Source organism: Bufo bufo, chromosome 1, assembly GCF_905171765.1.
Source record: "Bufo bufo chromosome 1, aBufBuf1.1, whole genome shotgun sequence".
NCBI classification, from domain to species: Eukaryota; Metazoa; Chordata; class Amphibia; order Anura; family Bufonidae; genus Bufo; species Bufo bufo.
In genome coordinates, this window is record NC_053389.1 from 549,285,696 (window position 1) to 549,305,091 (window position 19,396).

Consider the following 19,396-nt stretch of genomic DNA (forward strand, 5'->3'; position numbering starts at 1 on the left):
TCGCATAGTGACCCCTAGAGAAATGACTAGCTGCACTTGCGGTACACTGGCATAGTGACCCCATAATACAGCTGCAGTGCCTTTCACAGGGCTGCCCCTAGAGAAATGACTGGCTGCACTTGTGGTACACTGGCATAGTGACCCCATAATACAGCCGCAGTGCCTTCCACAGGGCTGCCCCATGAGAAATGACTGGCTGCACTTGTGGTACACTTGCATAGTGACCCCTAGAGAAACGACTAGCTGCACTTGTGGTACACTGGCATAGTGACCCCATAATACAGCCACAGTACCTTCCACAGGGCTGCCCCATGAGAAATGACTGGCTGCACTTGTGGTACACTCGCATAGTGACCCCTAGAGAAATGACTGGCTGCACTTGTGGTACACTGGCATAGTGACCCCATAATACAGCCGCAGTGCCTACCACAGGGCTGCCCCATGAGAAATGACTGGCTGCACTTGTGGTACACTCGCATAGTGACCCCTAGAGAAATGACTGGCTGCACTTGTGGTACATTGGCATAGTGACCCCATAATACAGCCGCAGTGCCTACCACAGGGCTGCCCCTAGAGAAATGACTAGCTGCACTTGTGGTACAGTCGCATAGTGACCCCATAATATAGCCACAGTGCCCACCACAAAGCTGAAGGTGGCTCACAAAAATGCCTTCTTGTTTCTTCCTAGTCCATTCATGAGGAAAATGTCCCCATAATAAAATGCATTGCAGTGAGTTACCCTGAGGTGACTACACATAGGCTAGGGCTACACGCAACATAAGTCGCGCAACATTTTTTGTAATGATAGTCAATGGTGTCTCACTGCGACAAAAAATTTAGTGACTGTTGCATCAAAGTCACAGTATGTCGCAGTGCAACAACATTGGCTGTCAGTACAATGTCGAGTGACACGTCGCTGTGTAGCTGTTCCCTTTATGTCGCCGTGGAGCCCTTGCTTAAGACTCAACATATATAATTGACATACAAAAGGCATCAAAGTGAGCACCCAAGGGTGTAGTTCAAAGGGTTAAATGACTTTGGGCCACTGACACTGCCACCACACAGAAGGAGATGCCCCACATCACATTCATTTAACCACAGCCTGACCCAAACTGGTATTGGGCAAAAAAAAATGGAAGCAAAGTGGGAAGATGGACACTTTGCACTGATTTAAATAAGTGGGGTTTTAAAGGGGTTATCCAAGACTGAACTTTTTTAACAGACCTCCTCAGAGTGGCCGGATGGGATTCATACTTTCCTATCCCCGACACTGGATTCCGGCTGCATCGGCAGGTCCTGGGTCTCTGGAAATCAACCTCCCGTTGAAGAGAGTCACATGACCACTGCAGCCAATCACTGGCCGCAGCAGTAAACTGTCACCCATGCAGTGCGTCATTGGTTCATGCACTGGTGACAGGTCACCACTGCTGCCAGTGATTGGCTGTAGTGGTCACATCACGCCCGTCAACAGGATGTTGATTCTCAGAGAACGGGACCTGCTGAAGTGGCTGTAAAGTGATGGAGTTGGAATTAGGTAAGGCCCCATGCACACGACCGTATGTATGGATCGGCAAAAAGAACGGATGACGTCCGTGTGCATTCCGTATTTTGCGGAACAGAACAACTGGCCCCTAATAGAACAGTCCTATCCTTGTCCGTAACGCGGACAATAATAGGACATGTTCTATTTTTTTGCGGAACAGAAATACGTAAACGGAATGCACACGGAGTACCTTCAGTTTTTTTTGCAGACCCATTGAAATTAATGTTTTCGTATATGGAAAAAACGGAACAGACACGGAATGAAATTATGTTTGTGTGCATGAGGCCTAAGTGTGAACCCCACCGCAGGTCCAGCTGCACTGAGGAGGTCTTTTAAACTTTTTAGTCTTGGATAACCCCTTTTAAATGACTGTGGGCCACTGATCTCACATTATTAGCAGAGGGTTGTCCACCTCATGGAATTCATTACAGGTCAACCAGGACCAAAGTAGTTCTGGGCATAAAAACTGGCATCGAAGTGAGCAGATGGACACGTTTTACTGATTTGAATAAATAAGGGCTTGTTCACATCTGAATTGGAGCCTCCGTTGCTGCTTCTGTCAAACAAACTGAACAAAAAATGTCCTGCAGAACTTTTTTGTCCAGAAAAAACAAGATCCCAAACGGAAACTGAACCGACTCTATTGTAGTCAATGGGGTATCTTCAGCTCCATTCACCTGTTATGTGCCTGATCCGACACGTCCGATATTTTCGTTGTTCTACTCCTTTAATGGAGTAGAACAAAGGAAACCAAGAACGGTGGTGTGAAAGTGCCTTCACAAGGGTTAAAGGGGTTGTCCGGGTTCAGAGCTGAACCAGGACATATGGCCATTTTCACCTAGGCGGCCCCCTTGACTTGAGCATCGGAGCAGTTCATGCTCCAATGCTCTCTTTTGCCCTGTGCTAAATCGCGCAGGGCAAAGGCATTTTCTGGAGTTCCGGTGACGAACCAGGCTCTCCATGGGGCTGCCAGGCGGAGACTTCCGCCCAGCAGTGAGCCCGGTGACGTCACCGGCACTGATGGGCAGGCTTTAACGCTGCCCCGCCCGGCAGTGTGTTCGCAGGGCAAAGGAGCGCCTCGGAGCATGAAATGCTCCGATGCTAACATCAGGGAGGCTGCCTGGGTTAAATTATGGGTATGTATGGGTTCAGCTCTGAACTCGGACAACCTCTTTAAATGGTTCTTGTGCCCAGAACCTGAGCTCAACTGAATATAAAGCGTTGTATCACCCTCGGCATGTCGGCAGTGTGAGATCAGTGCCATTTAAAAATACCAGTCAGGCTACGTTCACATCAGCACTATCACGTTCCATTGCTCTGGCGCAGAACGGAAATAACGGAAGTGCTGGATTCGGCACATAACTGTCAGGAACGGAGCCTACCAGATCCCATTGCTATAATGGGATCTGTTTGGCTTCTGTTCAGGAGTCCTTTTCTGTCCACTATTTTGGATGTACTCTATAGGTCTAGACTAGAGCTACACGGCGACAGTTGTCATGCGACTTCTGATCACACAAAAGTCATGTGACAATTTTTATAATGGTAGTCAATGATGTCGCACGACAGGATGGATTTTTGTGCGACTGTCGTGTCGCAGTGCGACACCATTGGCTACCATTACAAAATGTGCTGCAGTGTAGTTGTACCCTATATGTCGCAGTGTAGCCCTAGCCCAATGGAGCCTCCAATGCAGACGTGGACAAACACTTATTTATTCAGCTCAGCAAAAGACGTCTGTCTGCCCACTTTGATGCCAGTTCTTATGCTCAGAATTTGTTCGGCCAGGCTGGACTCAACTGCGTGTTGTTTGCCCTGTGAGATAAGAGACCCAAGGTCATTTAACCCTTCAGAGGGGTTGCGTCATCTGAGACATTGGTAGTCTATGTCTAGAATGTGGCCCCTAAAGTGAAGGGAAGCACATCACGGACGCATGGCGTGAGCGCCATTCACTTCTATGAGCTGGTGCTGGGCTATTATGGGAAATCCTATAGAAGTGATAGGAGGGCACGTCGTGCATGCACCCTGCACCTACACGTTAGGGGCCCGTTCTAGAGATAGGTGCTGGCCCCTGAAGTGACATTGGTGACATATCTTGGCCAGGTGAAACAACCCCTTTATTGATGATTTTTTTGCCAGTTATTTCTGTTTACACCTCAGGACAGCTCAATGAGGTAAGTTCTCCTTGTAATTCATGAATAAATACATATACACGTGCTGTATGTATATAGAGTAGCCTGCTCCACCCATAGACAGCACTCACGCCGCACATGACTGGAGCAGGAAAGTGCTTTTCCTCAATGACAGGGCAAGTTTCAGGGCGGAAGTTACGTCACGCATCAGCTTAGCGCAAACATGGCGGCGTCCGTGCTGAGACTCGGCAGATCTCTAGGGCGGAAAGTGATAGGCGGCGTGACAGACAGGTCACAGGTAAGGTAACCGACCGGGACACGTGACGCGCGCACTGACCGTACGCCTATTACTACTGAGCGCTGCTGCCCCTCGTACTGTATACACTCAGGGGATTCCGCCATAGACTTGCATGGCATGCTGCATGTGTGATGTGTGTCCCATCCACTACACAGGCGGACAGGACAGTGGCAGATCCCTGATAAGTCAGGAAGGATCCCAGATGTGAACAGAGCCTCTGTCACAGATTTCTCAATGTGTTTATCCTGTAAGGCACCATAGAAGTCAATAGGGTCGGTCAGGTGCCATTTGTGTCCATCATGTGACGGTTCTGTCACCGCTTGTATTCTGTTATTCTGCCCCAGTAGCAGAACAGAAAAATGGAGTTCCTAATGCAGCTTTATATGGTTGGCGATGATTTGGGCCTCATGCACACAACCGTATTTTCAGTTTGCATTTTTTTTTTTTGCAAATAGGATGCGGACCTATTAATTTCAAAGCTGCAGACAGCGCACCCCGTGCTGTCCGTATCTGTATGTCCATTCCACGGCTCGTACTTACCTAATGCTGTGACTACAGTACAGTAGACCCGCGGTCAAGCAGGAACTCGCAGCACCATAAATCATTATGATGCTGTGAGTTCAGCCTGGAAAATGCAGCCACCACATGGAGCGTGTTTTCTGGACCGAAAGCGCTAAGATCTATTTTATTTCTAGAAGGCTTTCTGTATTGTACGTTGTTGGATTAGGGTATGACACCCATGCCTCTGATAATGGTGCGATATCAGAGGAAAACAAACCAAAAAAATGATAAACGCTTCATTGCACATGTTCAGAAGGTTGTCACATCTCCTTCTCCACAACAAAGTGTGGCGAACAGAGTTCTCGAAGCCTGTCATGAGTCCTGCCCAGCCAGAGTGAGTGTCCCTCTCATCAGAAGCTTGCATCCAACTGGAAAGGACATAAGTGAGGAGCATTGTGAGTGGAGATCCGTTAGGCAGCTGCTCTAAAGCAATCGACATCAGTGAGCATGTAAGAGGAACTTACTGGCAGGGCAGACATTTTCATATTCTCTCTGATGACCCTTTCAGTTGGATGTAGGCTCCACTGAGTGCAGTGCTTTTAGTTTGGTATTGGCGTATACAGCATATTAAAATCCAAAGAAAAAAAAGAATTTTCATGTTTTGACACTTTTAGGCCTCATGCACACGACAGTATTTTTTCACGGTCCGCAAAACGGGGTTCCGTTGGTCGGTGATCCGTGACCGTTTTTTCGTCCGTGGGTCTTCCTTGATTTTTGGAGGATCCACGGACATGAAAAAAAAGTCGTTTTGGTGTCCGCCTGGCCGTGCGGAGCCAAACGGATCCGTCCTGACTTACAATGCAAGTCAATGGGGACGGATCCGTTTGACGTTGACACAATATGGTGCAATTGCAAACAGATCCATCCCCATTGACTTTCAATGTAAAGTCAGGAGTTAATATACCATAGGATCAGAGTTTTCTCCAATCCGATGGTATATTTTAACTTGAAGCGTCCCCATCACCATGGGAACGCCTCTATGTTAGAATATACCATCGGATTAGAGTTACATCGTGAAAACTCATATCCGACAGTATATTCTAACACAGAGGCGTTCCCATGGTGATGGGGACGTGGCCCCTCCCCCTCCCTCTATTGTATTATCATTGGTGGCCAGTGCTGCCCCCCCTCCCTCCCTTTATTGTATTATCATTGGTGGCCAGTGTGCGCCCCCCCTCTATTGTATTAATATCATTGGTGGCCAGTGTGCGGCCCCCCCCCCCCCCCCCTGATCATTGGTGGCAGTGGAGAGTTCCGATCGGAGTCCCAGTTTAATCGCTGGGGCTCCGATCGGTAACCATGGCAACCAGGACGCTACTGCAGTCCTGGTTGCCATGGTTACTTAGCAATATTAGAAGCATCATACTTACCTGCTGCGCTGTCTGTGACCGGCCGGGAGCTCCTCCTACTGGTAAGTGACAGGTCTGTGCGGCGCATTGCTTAATGATCTGTCACTTACCAGTAGGAGGAGCTCCCGGCCGGTCACAGACAGCGCAGCAGGTAAGTATGATGCTTCTAATATTGCTAAGTAACCATGGCAACCAGGACTGCAGTAGCGTCCTGGTTGCCATGGTTACCGATCGGAGCCCCAGCGATTAAACTGGGACTCCGATTGGAACTCTCCGCTGCCACCAATAATGGGGGGGGGAGAGGGGAGGCCGCACACTGGCCACTAATGATATTAATACCGGGGGGCGGGGGGGCACACTAGCCACCAATGAAAATATGATAATACAATAAAAGGGAGGGGGGGCACACTGGCCACCAATGATATTAATACAATAGAGGGGGGGGCGCACACTGGCCACCAATGATATTAATACAATAGAGGGAGGGGGGGGCCGCACTGGCCACCAATGATATTAATACAATAGCGGGAGGGGGGGGCCGCACTGGCCACCAATGAAATTTAAAACTGAGGAGGGAGGGGGGTCTGCCCCCTGCTGCCTGGCAGCCCCTGATCTCTTACAGGGGGCTATGATACGCACAATTAACCCCTTCAGGTGCGGCACCTGAGGGGTTAATTGTGCTGATCACGGCCCCCTGTAAGAGATCGGGTGCTGCCAGGCAGCAAGGGGCAGTCATGTACACAGTTCGTAGTATATTCTAACTAGAAGCGTCCCCATCACTATGGGAACGCCTCTGTGTTAGAATATACTGTCGGATATGAGTTTTCACGAAGTGAAAACTCAGCTCTGAAAAAGCTTTTATGCAGACGGATCTTCGGATCCGTCTGTATGAAAGGAGCTTACGGACACGGATCACGGACACGGATGCCAATCTTGTGTGCATCCGTGTTTTTTCACGGACCCATTGACTTGAATGGGTCCGTGAACCATTGTCCGTCAAAAAAATAGGACAGGTCATATTTTTTTGACGGACAGGATACACGGATCACGGAGGCGGATGACAAACGGTGCATTTTCAGAGTTTTCAACTGACCCATTGAAAGTCAATGGGTCTGCAGAAAATCACGGAAAACGGAACAACGGCCACGGGTGCACACAACGGTCGTGTGCATGAGGCCTTAAAGAGAGAGTTCAGAGTGTGACAAGGTTTCTGAGTGTGCATGTTTTGTAGGGAGTGACTGAGCCATATAAGTGGATGTCCACACATTTGGGGAGATCAGTGTGATCGCGGTATATGCTAGAAAGGTTCAGTTAGGTAAAATTTTACTGACACAGCGCCAGCACCTCTGGTCCTGGAGATGTCCTCCAGATCTGTCTGACACTGGAATTAGGTGTATTAAGTAAATAGGTTCACTTGAATGGAGCTTAGGCCACTGATACTAGTCGTGACGTCACTGGGCCTGCGGTAAACAGCGAGAAGGCTGCGGCGTTGCTGCCAGCGCCGCTGCCTTCTCAAACAGCTGATCGGCATGGGTCCCGAGTGTCGGACCCCCGCCGATCAGATACTGATGATCTATCCAGAGGATAGATCATCAGTTTAAAAAAACTGCAAAACCCCATTAACCACTTCAGCCCCCCAGCTTAAACACCCTTAGGCCACTTTTTACACTTCTGACCTACAGTACTTTCACCATTTATTGCTCGGTCATGCAACTTACCACCCAAATGAATTTTACCTCCTTTTCTTCTCACTAATAGAGCTTTCATTTGGTGGTATTTCATTGCTGCTGACATTTTTATTTTTTTTGTAAAAAAATGACATTTTTCACTTTCAGTTGTAAAATTTTGCAAAAAAAAAAACGACATCCATATATAAATTTTTCTCAAAATTTATTGTTCTACATGTCTTTGATAAAAAAAAAAAAAAAAGTTTGGGTAAAAAAAAAGTTTGGGTAAAAAAAAAATGGTTTGGGTAAAAGTTATAGCGTTTACAAACTATGGTACAAAAATGTGAATTTCCGCTTTTTGAAGCAGCTCTGACTTTCTGAGCACCTGTCATGTTTCCTGAGGTTCTACAATGGCCAGACAGTACAAACACCCCACAAATGACCCCATTTCGGAAAGTAGACACCCTAAGGTATTCGCTGATGGGCATAGTGAGTTCATAGAACTTTTTATTTTTTGTCACAAGTTAGCGGAAAATGATGATTTTTTCTTTTTTTTTTCTTACGAAGTCTCATATTCCACTAACTTGTGACAAAAAATAAAAACTTCCATGAACTCACTATGCCCATCACGAAATACCTTGGGGTGTCTTCTTTCCAAAATGGGGTCACTTGTGGGGTAGTTATACTGCCCTGGCATTTTAGGGGCCCAAATGCGTGCAAAGTAGTTTGAAATCAAAATCTGTAAAAAATGGCCGGTGAAATCCGAAAGGTGCTCTTTGGAATGTGGGCCCCTTTGCCCTCCAAGGCTGCAAAAAAGTGTCACACATCTGGTATTGCCGTACTCAGGAGAAGTTGGGCAATGTGTTTTGGGGTGTCATTTTACATATACCCATGCTGGTTAAGATAAATATCTCGGTCAAATGCCAACTTTGTATAAAAAAAAATGGGAAAAGTTGTCTTTTGCCAAGATATTTCTCTCACCCAGCATGGGTATATGTAAAAAGACACCCCAAAACACATTCCCCACCTTCTCCTGAGTACGGGGATACCAGATGTGTGACAATTTTTTTCAGCCTAGGTGGGCAAAGGGGCCCACATTCCAAAGAGCACCTTTCAGATTTCACCGGCCATTTTTTACAGATTTTGATTTCAAACCACTTCTCACGCATTCGGCCCCTAAAATGCCAGGGCAGTATAACTACCCCACAAGTGACCCCATTTTGGAAAGAAGACACCCCCAGGTATTTCGTGATGGGCATAGTGAGTTCATGGAAGTTTTTATTTTTTGTCACAAGTTAGTGGAATATGAGACTTTGTAAGAAAAAAAAAAAAAAAAATCTGCATTTTCCGCTAGCTTGTGACAAAAAATAAAAAATTCTAGGAACTCGCCATGCCCCTCACGGAATACCTTGGGGTGTTTTCTTTCCAAAATGGGGTCACTTGTGGGTAGTTATACTGCCCTGGCATTCTAGGGGCCCTAATGTGTGGTAAGTAGGTAAATGACCTGTGAAATCCGAAAGGTGCTCTTTGGAATGTGGGCCCCTTTGCCCACCTAGGCTGCAAAAAAGTGTCACACATGTGGTATCGCCGCATTCAGGAGAAGTTGGGCAATGTGTTTTGGGGTGTCTTTTTACATTTACCCATGCTGGATGAGATAAATATCTCGGCAAAAGACAACTTTTCCCATTTTTTTTATACAAAGTTGGCATTTGACCAAGATATTTATCTCACCCAGCATGGGTATATGTAAAATAACACCCCAAAACACATTGCCCAACTTCTCCTGAGTACGGCGATACCAGATGTGTGACACTTTTTTGCAGCCTAGATGCACAAAGGGGCCCACATTCCTTTTATGAGGGCATTTTTAGACATTTGGATCCCAGACTTCTTCTCACGCTTTAGGGCCCCTAAAATGCCAGGGCAGTATAAATACCCCACATGTGACCCCATTTTAGAAAGAAGACACCCCAAGGTATTCAATGAGGGGCATGGCGAGTTCATTGAATTTTTTTTTTTTTGGCACAAGTTAGCGGAAATTGATTTTTTTTTTTTTTTTTCTCACAAAAGTCTCCCTTTCCGCTAACTTGGGACAAAAATGTCAATCTTTCATGGACTCAATATGCCCCTCAGCGAATACCTTGGGGTGTCTTCTTTCCGAAATGGGGTCACATGTGGGGTATTTATACTGCCCTGGCATTCTAGGGGCCCTAAAGCGTGAGAAGAAGTCTGGAATATAAATGTCTAAAAGTTTTTACGCATTTGGATTCCGTGAGGGGTATGGTGAGTTCATGTGAGATTTTATTTTTTGACACAAGTTAGTGGAATATGAGACTTTGTAAGAAAAAAAATAAAAATTCTGCTAACTTGGGCCAAAAAAATGTCTGAATGGAGCCTTACAGGGGGGTGATCAATGACAGGGGGGTGATCAGGGAGTCTATATGGGGTGATCAGGGGTGAATAAGGGGTTAATAAGTGACGGGGGGTGTAGTGTAGTGTAGTGTGGTGCTTGGTGCTACTTATTACTGAGCTACCTGTGTCCTCTGGTGGTCGATCCAAACAAAAGGGACCACCAGAGGACCAGGTAGCAGGTATATTAGACGCTGTTATCAAAACAGCGTCTAATATACCTGTTAGGGGTTAAAAAAATCACATCTCCGGTCTGCCAGCGAACGATCGCCGCTGGCAGGCTGGAGATCCACTTGCTTACCTTCCGATCCTGTGAACGCGCGCGCCTGTGTGCGCGCGTTCACAGGAAATCTCGCGTCTCGCGAGATGACGCATATATGTGTGACTCTGCGCAGGGCTGCCACCTCCGGAACGCGTTAGGCGGTCCGGTGGTGGTTAAAGCGTTTTTGGGTGGTGTTATTACTTAATAATGTTCTCAGGTGAGGCTGTTTTGGAAAAATTGTTATATTTATCTAGTGTTTATTACATCTAGTGTTCTGTTCAGGAAGATATGTAATTTTTCTATATCATATTTCTGTGTGCAGCAAATACAGTTCGGTATAAAGAAATACCGATCTACCCAAGCAGCGACACAGGCAATACTGAATGTCCCAGAGACTAAGGTAACCACATTAGAAAATGGCCTTCGAGTTGCCTCTGAAGATTCTGGAATTTCTACCTGTACGGTGAGTTGTTTTCCTTCTTTCCACTCTCTTTCATTTACTTCTATGGGAGTTCCAAAAAGATACAAGTGAGCGTGCTTGGCTATTTCCAGAGTTCCCATAGAAGTGAATGGGCAGCGCACCGTGTAAGTGCGGCCACCTCTCCGTTCACCTCTCTGGGAATTACGGATATAGACGAGTCGGCCTGTGTGGTGAGTCCTCGTTTACTTTGGGGGCTCTGTTGTGGACATAGGTGGATCCCACACCTATTTGACGTTGGTGGCATATCCTAGCGATATGCCACCAGTGTGTTAGGTGATCCAACCCCTTGAAGAGAATGCAACATGTCATGCGTCTCATGTCCATCGCTATTAGATCCTACAGTTGAGATTGCATCGTAATCTGTACATATGATCAGGTCCTTGCCATCTTGGTGTAAAACTAATCTGATCTCTAGGGACTCAAAAAAATAAATGATTCTGGATGTTAGCGGTTCCACTGGTCACAGCTTTGGATAATAAAGTCAAATAAATTCTGGGCTTAAAGGCCAGCTAATAGATTTTCCAGGGAGGTAATATTAAAAGAAAAAAAAAGGACCGGAAATGGTTGAAAAAATAAATAAAATGATCATTACTTACCCTAAGGCCTCTTTCACACTACCGTATGGCTATTTCAGTGTTTTGCGGTCCGTTTTTCACGGATCCGTTGTTCGTTTTTTTTTTGTTTCCGTTGTGTTTCCGTTCCATTTGGCATATACAGTATACAGTAATTACATAGAAAAAATTGGGCTGGGCATAACTTTTTTCAATAGATGGTTCAGAAAAAACGGATACGGAAGACATACGGATGCATTTCCGTATGTGTTCAGTTTTTTTTGCAGACCCATTGACTTGAATGGAGCCACGGAACGTGATTTGCGGGCAATATTAGGACATGTTCTATCTTTCAACGGAACTGAAAAACGGAAATACGGAAACGGAATGCATATGGAGTACATTCAGTTTTTTTTGAGGAACCATTGAAATGAATGGTTCCGTATACGGAACGCAAAGAACAGCCAGCAAAACGGAAACAAAAAACGGTAGTGTGAAAGAGGCCTAACCAATCCCACAGTGTGATGACGGCCCTCCTGATATGGGTGAACTGTTTGTGGACATTAGAGAAGCTGTCTGGTCCTGGTGGTCTTCCCAATTTCAGCTATTTGATGGCAGAAAGTACTTCATCTGAAGAGGCGTTTGCAGGCTTGCAAGAGAGAAGGAAATTACAAATTTTTTCTTTTTATGCATCATTTTAATTAGGTTGGTATGTGGATTGATGCTGGAAGCAGATATGAAAATCAGATGAATAATGGGACTGCCCATTTCCTGGAGCACATGGCATTTAAGGTGAGACTGAAGAAATAAAAATCTTTGGAAAATGTTACAAGCTTTTATTTTTTCGAGGAAATAAAGCTGTAAAGATCGATATACTAAAGTACAGCATAGAAATTTGGGTAGTTGGCTCTGCGCTACTGAATGTTTCTATCAACTGCTAACAGAAGTGATTATTTTACTGACTATGTATTAGGGGATAATACACAGTCCAGTCACATTATTATGACCACCGTGTGCAGCATGGACAGCAGCTAGACGGGCTGGGAGGGACTCGGTAAGGTCCTGGTAGGTTGTCACAGGTATCTGGAGCCATGCTGACGGCAGTGCATCCCACCACTGCTGGAGGGTGCAGGGGAAGGATCCACAGTGCGAACACAACGACCGAGGTGGTCCCGCAGATGCTCAAGGGTTCAAGTCTAGGAAATTGGGGAGCCAGGGTAGTACTTGCAAGTCTTGGTCATGCTTTTCCAAAAGTTCCTATCTGCCCCAGGGAAGACAGTCAGCATGTATGGGGGTATGTGATCTGCAAGGATGGTTTCATACACAAATTGGTTGAAAGTACCTTCCACATGGATGAGTGGGCCCAGAGAATGCCAGGAAAACGTTCCCCAGTCCATAACGCTGCCACCACCACCTTGTGTTCTTCCAGCCATGGTTGCAGGGTGTTTGTTTTCTGATGTTACTCGCCTGACATGCCAAAGGCATATGATTAAGCGGAAAATGTGACTCATCGGAGAAGGCACCCCTTTGTTAATCAGTGGAGCTCCAATTCCGATACTGCTGCAAAAATTTAAGCCTTTTTCTGCTGATGCAACTTTGTTAGCAGAGGTGCAGTGACCATCCGTCTGCTTGGTGCTCCTTACGCAGTAGGGTTCGCTAAACTGTTGTCTTAGACAAACGGCTGGTTACTGCTTCATTTTGGTGGTGAGCTGCTCCACTGCAGCGTGTTCATCTGCCCTCACGGACGTTCACCTCTCACATCAATGGCACGTGGCGCTCCGCAGTTTTCCGCGTCATAAGATAAGATGCCTTTGTCACTGTACAATACAATGTTATACAATGTACAATACAATGAAATGTTGTTTGGAGCAATCCTAGATGCCATTGACAGAGGAAGAAGAACTGACATTTAAACTAAAGCATTACACTAGAAAAACAAAGCAAAACATTGCACTAGAAAGCAATACTATTCCCAGTTCACAGCATATATATATATATATATATATATATATATATATATATATATATATATACACACTGATCAGACACCACTGCAGACAAGAGATCATCATGGGTTCATGAATGCAGAAGTCACTTTCAGTCAGTGGTAGTTTCTATCCCTGTCATTTATTTATAATGGTGCCATTTGTCCATTCACGATACACTTTCACCACAGCAGCACGTGAACAGTGCCCAGTTTCAGAAATAACCGCCACCCTTGGCCCGCAAGCCAACAACCATCCACTCTGATAAATCGCTTCTTTTACCCATGGCCAGGGATATGTTTGCAGACAGCCTATCACACACCATATATACCCACCAAGCCAGCTCACGTGCGACTTCCTTCATGAGCTACGTGCTACCGACATCAAAAGTAGGAAGTGGTCATAATAAGGTGACTGGACTGTGCCGTTTAATAATTCCCTAAGAAACTTTGTAAAATACCTAAAATGTGTTTTTATTCTTTAAAAAGAAAGTGGTTATTTATGAGGACCTGTCGCCTCTCCTGACATGTCTTTTTTACTAATGTATACGCTTTGGAATAGCACACCGTATGTGGCTGCGGTGCGACTAAAAAGGGTTCTTCAACCCAATCAATACTCTAAATAGATTCAGTGCACACGCAACTTTGAGTTTGTAAGTTATGGCTCGTCAAGTGTTTACACATAATTCTTCATTATCCCAGCAGTAGGAATAAATAGTTGTTTCACAAATTATGTTTCTAAGATGAGGCACAATAACGACGTTTCGGTCGTAGTCTCATGTGCGTTTCCTTATGTAGCTGCACATACTGTTTTACTAAATACCTTTATTTCACATGTAATAACAGCTCTGGAGCATCTTTTCTAGGGATAAGCGAATCGACTTCGGATGAAACATCCCCAAGGCCCCCATTCCTCCTCCAGGTTTTTTTATGTGAATATCCCCCATGGAGGCCTACTTGCCTCCACCTGAGGCCTCAGTTTCGGCAGGTGCCCCTTTCCCGGGGAAGGGGGAGACTTCTGCTTATTGCCAGACTTTCTCTAATGGCTCAGTGTGTTATTCGGTTGTTTCCTAAGAATAATGCCCTAGTAATCTGGTGATTAACCAGCATGTGCATTTGGAAGCTAAGCAGGATGTGTTGTTGATGAGAGTCCAACCTGGTGTGGTAATTGCTCTAGCCCCACCAGCTGCCAAAGCTCCGCCCCCTGGCTTCTGATTAACCCCTTCCTTGCCTCAGTGCTACTGTGCTGAGGAAAGCGCTTCTGGGCTCTCTGCTGAGGCTTGCAGTGCTGGTTATTAGTACAGATGGATGTGGGTGCAGTTCCCTTAGGTCTGTTTGGTTAGAATTGAACTGTATGTATATAAAAAGAAAACCAAAAAAAAAAAAAACTATTTATATATTACCCTTGAAGCTATTTGGTCTGTCTGAGCCTAGTTCCCATGCCATTCTGTAGGCAGAATTTCTTTACCCTACTGCTGGATACATACATCCTATAGCGTAAGCGGAATCCTGGCGCTACGGCCGGATACCGCACTCCCTGTAGCTTGCCCTCTTTCTATAGGCGGAGGAATTGCACGTGCTCTGGATGCAGTGCAGCCTGAGGCATTACGCTCCTTACATAAAAGGCGGAGTAATTGCACGTACTCTGGATGCAGTACTGCCTGTAGCATACCCTCTAGGGCAGTGATGTCGAACCTTTTAGAGACCTAGTGCCCAAACTGCAACCCAAAACCCACTTATTTATCGCAAAGTGCCAACATGGCAAGTTAACCTGAATACTACAGTCCAATATAGTATATCTGCCATGTACTTTATCATTTAGCTATAATACCTGGCTACATTCACTGCCTGTGCTGTTCATAGTGCGCGCTGCGCTGGTGAATGGCAGGAAAAGTCTAAGGCATATTACAGGGCGTGGGTGCCCCCAGAGAGGGCTTTGAGTGCCGCCTCTGGCACCCGTGCCATAGGTTCGCCAACACTGCTCTAGGGTGTTTCATTTTGTAATGGAAAAAATAAAATGTTAAATTTGTGCAGACTTTGCTCAGTAATAGAAAAGCTATAAATTTCAGGAAGATTGGATAATATTTAGGGGTTGCACACTTTGAGCTTTTTTCAATGTTAATTACTTTTATTCGGAAAACTAGAAATCGCAAACTTAAAATAATATTAAAACTAGACACTAAGATTAATAGGTAGTATAATAGGCAAAACGTGTTATATTAATCAACTTTGAACGATGCAATCCCTTCTTTTGTTAGCTTGGTGATGACTTTTCTGTGATGCTTGACTACCTTCAACAAGAATTGTTTGTTTTTGTTGCTCGTCCCTGACTGATTCGTTAAACTTTTTTATCAGAGCAATTCCTCTTTCTGCGGTATCATTGACCACCTTAAGAGCATTCACATGGCTTCTTAGAGAATCATTGCAGTATTCTGTCACATCGTGGATCCCAAACAATTCAAAGAACATCTTTGTTTTATTAGTAATGAAATGGCTCAGGTCTTTTCCTTCAAAAACTAGGTTTTTACCCTCTAATCGTTTAATTTCCTTTTTTCTTTGCAGGTTTCGGTTTCTAAATTTTTTGTCATATTCTCCGTAAAGGGAACCTGTTACCGGGATTTTTGTCAAGGACAGGACTTCTCAGGTTAATTTGCATATGTATAAAATCTTTTTTTTTTTTTTTTACACAATAAAAGTACACAGAGCTATGGGGACTGGATATTGCGGATGTACTAGCGGCCATCTAGCAACCCATGTCCTCGGCTCTATACACCAAATCCAGGTGACAGGTTTCCCTTTAGCAGCTTGAGTAGTACACTGCCTGTCCAAAAAAAGTCACCACCTGGATTTAACTAAGCAAATAGTTATGAGCCTCCTATTGGATAATTACTGCATGGGCGATTATCTTTCAGCCGGCAATAAGTTATTTAACCCCAACTGGTGCAATGAGTTGCTTCTCATTTCTTAAACAACCATGTCGAAAGACACATCTCGTGGTCGTGGAAAAGATGTTAGTCTGTTTGAGAAGGGTCAAATCATTGGCATGCATCAAGCAGAGAAAACATCTAAGGAGATTGCAGAAACTACTAAAATTGCGCTAACTGTCCAACGCATTATTAAAAACTGGAAGGATAGTGGGGACCCATCGTATTCGAGGAAGAAATGTGGCAGGAAAAAAATCCTAAATGATCGGCGATCACTTAAATGTTTGGTGAAATCAAATCAAAGAAAAACAACAGTAGAACTCAGGGCTATGTTTAATAGTGAAAGTAAGAGCATTTCCACATGCACAATGTGAATGGAACTCAAGGGATTGGGACTGAATGGCTGTGTAGCCATAAGAAAACCAATATTCAGTGAGGCAAACCAGAAAAAAAGGCTTCAATTTGCTAGGGAGCATAAAGATTAGACTCTGGAGCAATGGAAGAAGGTCATGTGGTCTGATGAGTCAAGATTTACCCTGTTCCAGAGTGATGGGCGCATCAGGGTAAGAAGAGAGGCAGATGAAGTGATGCACCCATCATGCCTAGTGCCTACTGTACAAGCCTGTGGGGGCAGTGCTATGATCTGGGGTTGCTGCAGTTGGTCAGGTCTAGGTTCAGCAACAGTATGTGCTCCAAGAATGAGGTCAGCTGACTATCTGAACATACTGAATGACCAGGTTATTACATAAATGGATTTGTTCTTCCCTGATGTCACGGGCATATTCCAAGATGACAATGCCAGGATTCATCAGGGTCAAATTGTGAAAGAGTGGTTCAGGGAGCATGAGACATCATTTTCACACATGGATTGGCCACCACAGAGTCCAGACCTTAACCCCATTGAGAATCTTTGGGATGTGCTGGAGAAGGCTTTTGCGCAGCAGTGAGACTCTACCATCATCAATGCAAGATCTTGGTGAAAAGTTGCCAGGGGGAACTGGATCGCACATCCACAATGTTATGCTTTGATCTAATAAAACTCTCTTCTCAGCGCCATATTGAAGTGTACAACCCCCTATACTGCATGCTGTACAAGAGTGTACATTTTGATCAAAAGGCATAACCCCACTCCAAGGTCGCCTCTTTAAGTAAAAAGTTAATGCAACACTGGATGTAAATAAATCTTGTGACATTGCAGAAGCTTATCAAAACAATGCCACAGCGAATGCGTGCCGTAATCAAAGCTAACGGCGGTCCAACAAAATATTAGTGTTAGTGTTTTTTTGGACAGGCAGTGTACGTTCGTCCAAAAAAGCCAATCCTACGTTTGTTTCTGACAGATACCAAAGGTCTCTTAGCAACTGTGAGAGCACTTTTTTGACGTCTGCATCTGGGTAAGTGCTCAGAAGCTGTAGCATATCCAAATCATTCTTTGGAGCCCATCAACTTACAATTGCCTCGTACATTCTGTAGCATTACCCTCCTTCCTTTTTATTTTTTTATTTTATTTTTAAGCTGTGATTGTGCCTACATTTCCTTATCACAGGTGGCACTGTGCTAATGTTCTGCCATCACCGGGTGCAATAGATCCTCCAGGCCTTATATGTATGGGGTTCCTGAGGCGCTGGCTGTCAGGTACTCTTATTCACTATAGTGCGGTCATCTGCCCATACCAGGACAGGTTTCAGATGGTGGGTTTGCTCACTTCTCGTGGATATTAGTACGGCTTTCAGTGCATGGTATAACCTGCCGATTTTCTAGGGTGTGGGCTTCGAGCCTTTACAGGTAGTGCATTGCCGCTACCTTCTACTACGGTGACCTCATCAGCAGTGCCTCCGTGTGGTTTTGGGTATGCACTTATTCAGTTTGCATATGTGTATTGTTTGCATGGCTCCCCTCCCTGGGTAGAGCGGTCGTACTGTCCTTGTTGTCACCCCTAGATGCTGGTTCCCTACTGAGCCGCATCAGCCTTTTCTACAGTCGTGGCCAAAAGTTTTGAGAATGACACAAATATTCGTTTTCACAAAGTTTGCTGCTAAACTGCTTTTAGATCTTTGTTTCAGTTGTTTCTGTGATGTAGTGAAATATAATTACACGCACTTCATACGTTTCAAAGGCTTTTATCGACAACTACATGACATTTATGCAAAGAGTCAGTATTTGCAGTTTTGGCCCTTCTTTTTCAGGACCTCTGCAATTCGCCTGGGCATGCTCTCAATCAACATCTGGGCCAATTCCTGACTGATAGCAACCCATTCTTTCATAATGACTTCTTGGAGTTTGTCAGAATTAGTGGGTTTTTGTTTGTCCACCCGCCTCTTGAGGATTGACCACAAGTTCTCAATGGGATTAAGATCTGGGGAGTTTCCAGGCCATGGACCCAAAATGGCAACGTTTTGGTCCCCGAGCCACTTAGTTATCACTTTTGCCTTATGGAACGGTGCTCCATCATGCTGGAAAATGCATTGTTCTTCACCAAACTGTTGTTGGATTGTTGGAAGAAGTTGCTGTTGGAGGGTGTTTTGGTACCATTCTTTATTCATGGCTGTGTTTTTGGGCAAAATTGTGAGTGAGCAACCCCACACATGAATGGTCTCAGGATGCTTTACTGTTGTCATGACACAGGACTCATGGTAGCGCTCACCTTTTCTTCTCCGGACAAGCCTTTTTCCAGATGCCCCAAACAATCGGAAAGAGGCTTCATCAGAGAATATGACTTTGCCCCAGTCCTCAGCAGTCTATTCACCATACTTTCTGCAGAAGATCAATCTGTCCCTGATGTTTTTTTTTTGAGAGAAGTGGCTTCTTTGCTGCCCTTCTTGACACCAGGCCATCTTCCAAAAGTCTTCGCCTCACTGTGCGTGCAGATGCGCTCACACCTGCCTGCTGCCATTCCTGAGCAAGCTCTGCACTGCGGGCACTCCGATCCCGCAGCTGAATCCTCTTTAGGAGACGATCCTGACGCTTGCTGGACTTTCTTGGACGCCCTGAAGCCTTCTTAACAAGAATTGAACCTCTTTCCTTGAAGTTCTTGATGATCCTATAAATTGTTGATTGAGGTGCAATCTTAGTAGCCACAATATCCTTGCATGTGAAGCCATTTTTATGCAACGCAATGATGGCTGCACGGGTTTCTTTGCAGGTCACCATTGTTAACAATGGAAGAACAATGATTTCAAGCATCACCCTCCTTTTAACATGTCAAGTCTGCCATTTTAACCCAATCAGCCTGACATAA

General features: G+C 45.1%; 1 protein-coding gene across 1 annotated transcript in view; it reads left to right on the forward strand.

The window, feature by feature from the left end:
* The first annotated feature begins 3,853 nt into the window (after positions 1–3,853).
* PMPCB (peptidase, mitochondrial processing subunit beta) overlaps positions 3,854–19,396 on the forward strand; it is a 39,683-nt gene continuing 24,140 nt past the window's right edge. The window contains 3 exon segments of the mRNA XM_040412517.1: positions 3,854–3,970; positions 10,541–10,681; positions 11,956–12,042. Coding sequence (XP_040268451.1) covers positions 3,896–3,970; positions 10,541–10,681; positions 11,956–12,042 — 303 coding nt within the window. The 5' untranslated portion in view covers positions 3,854–3,895.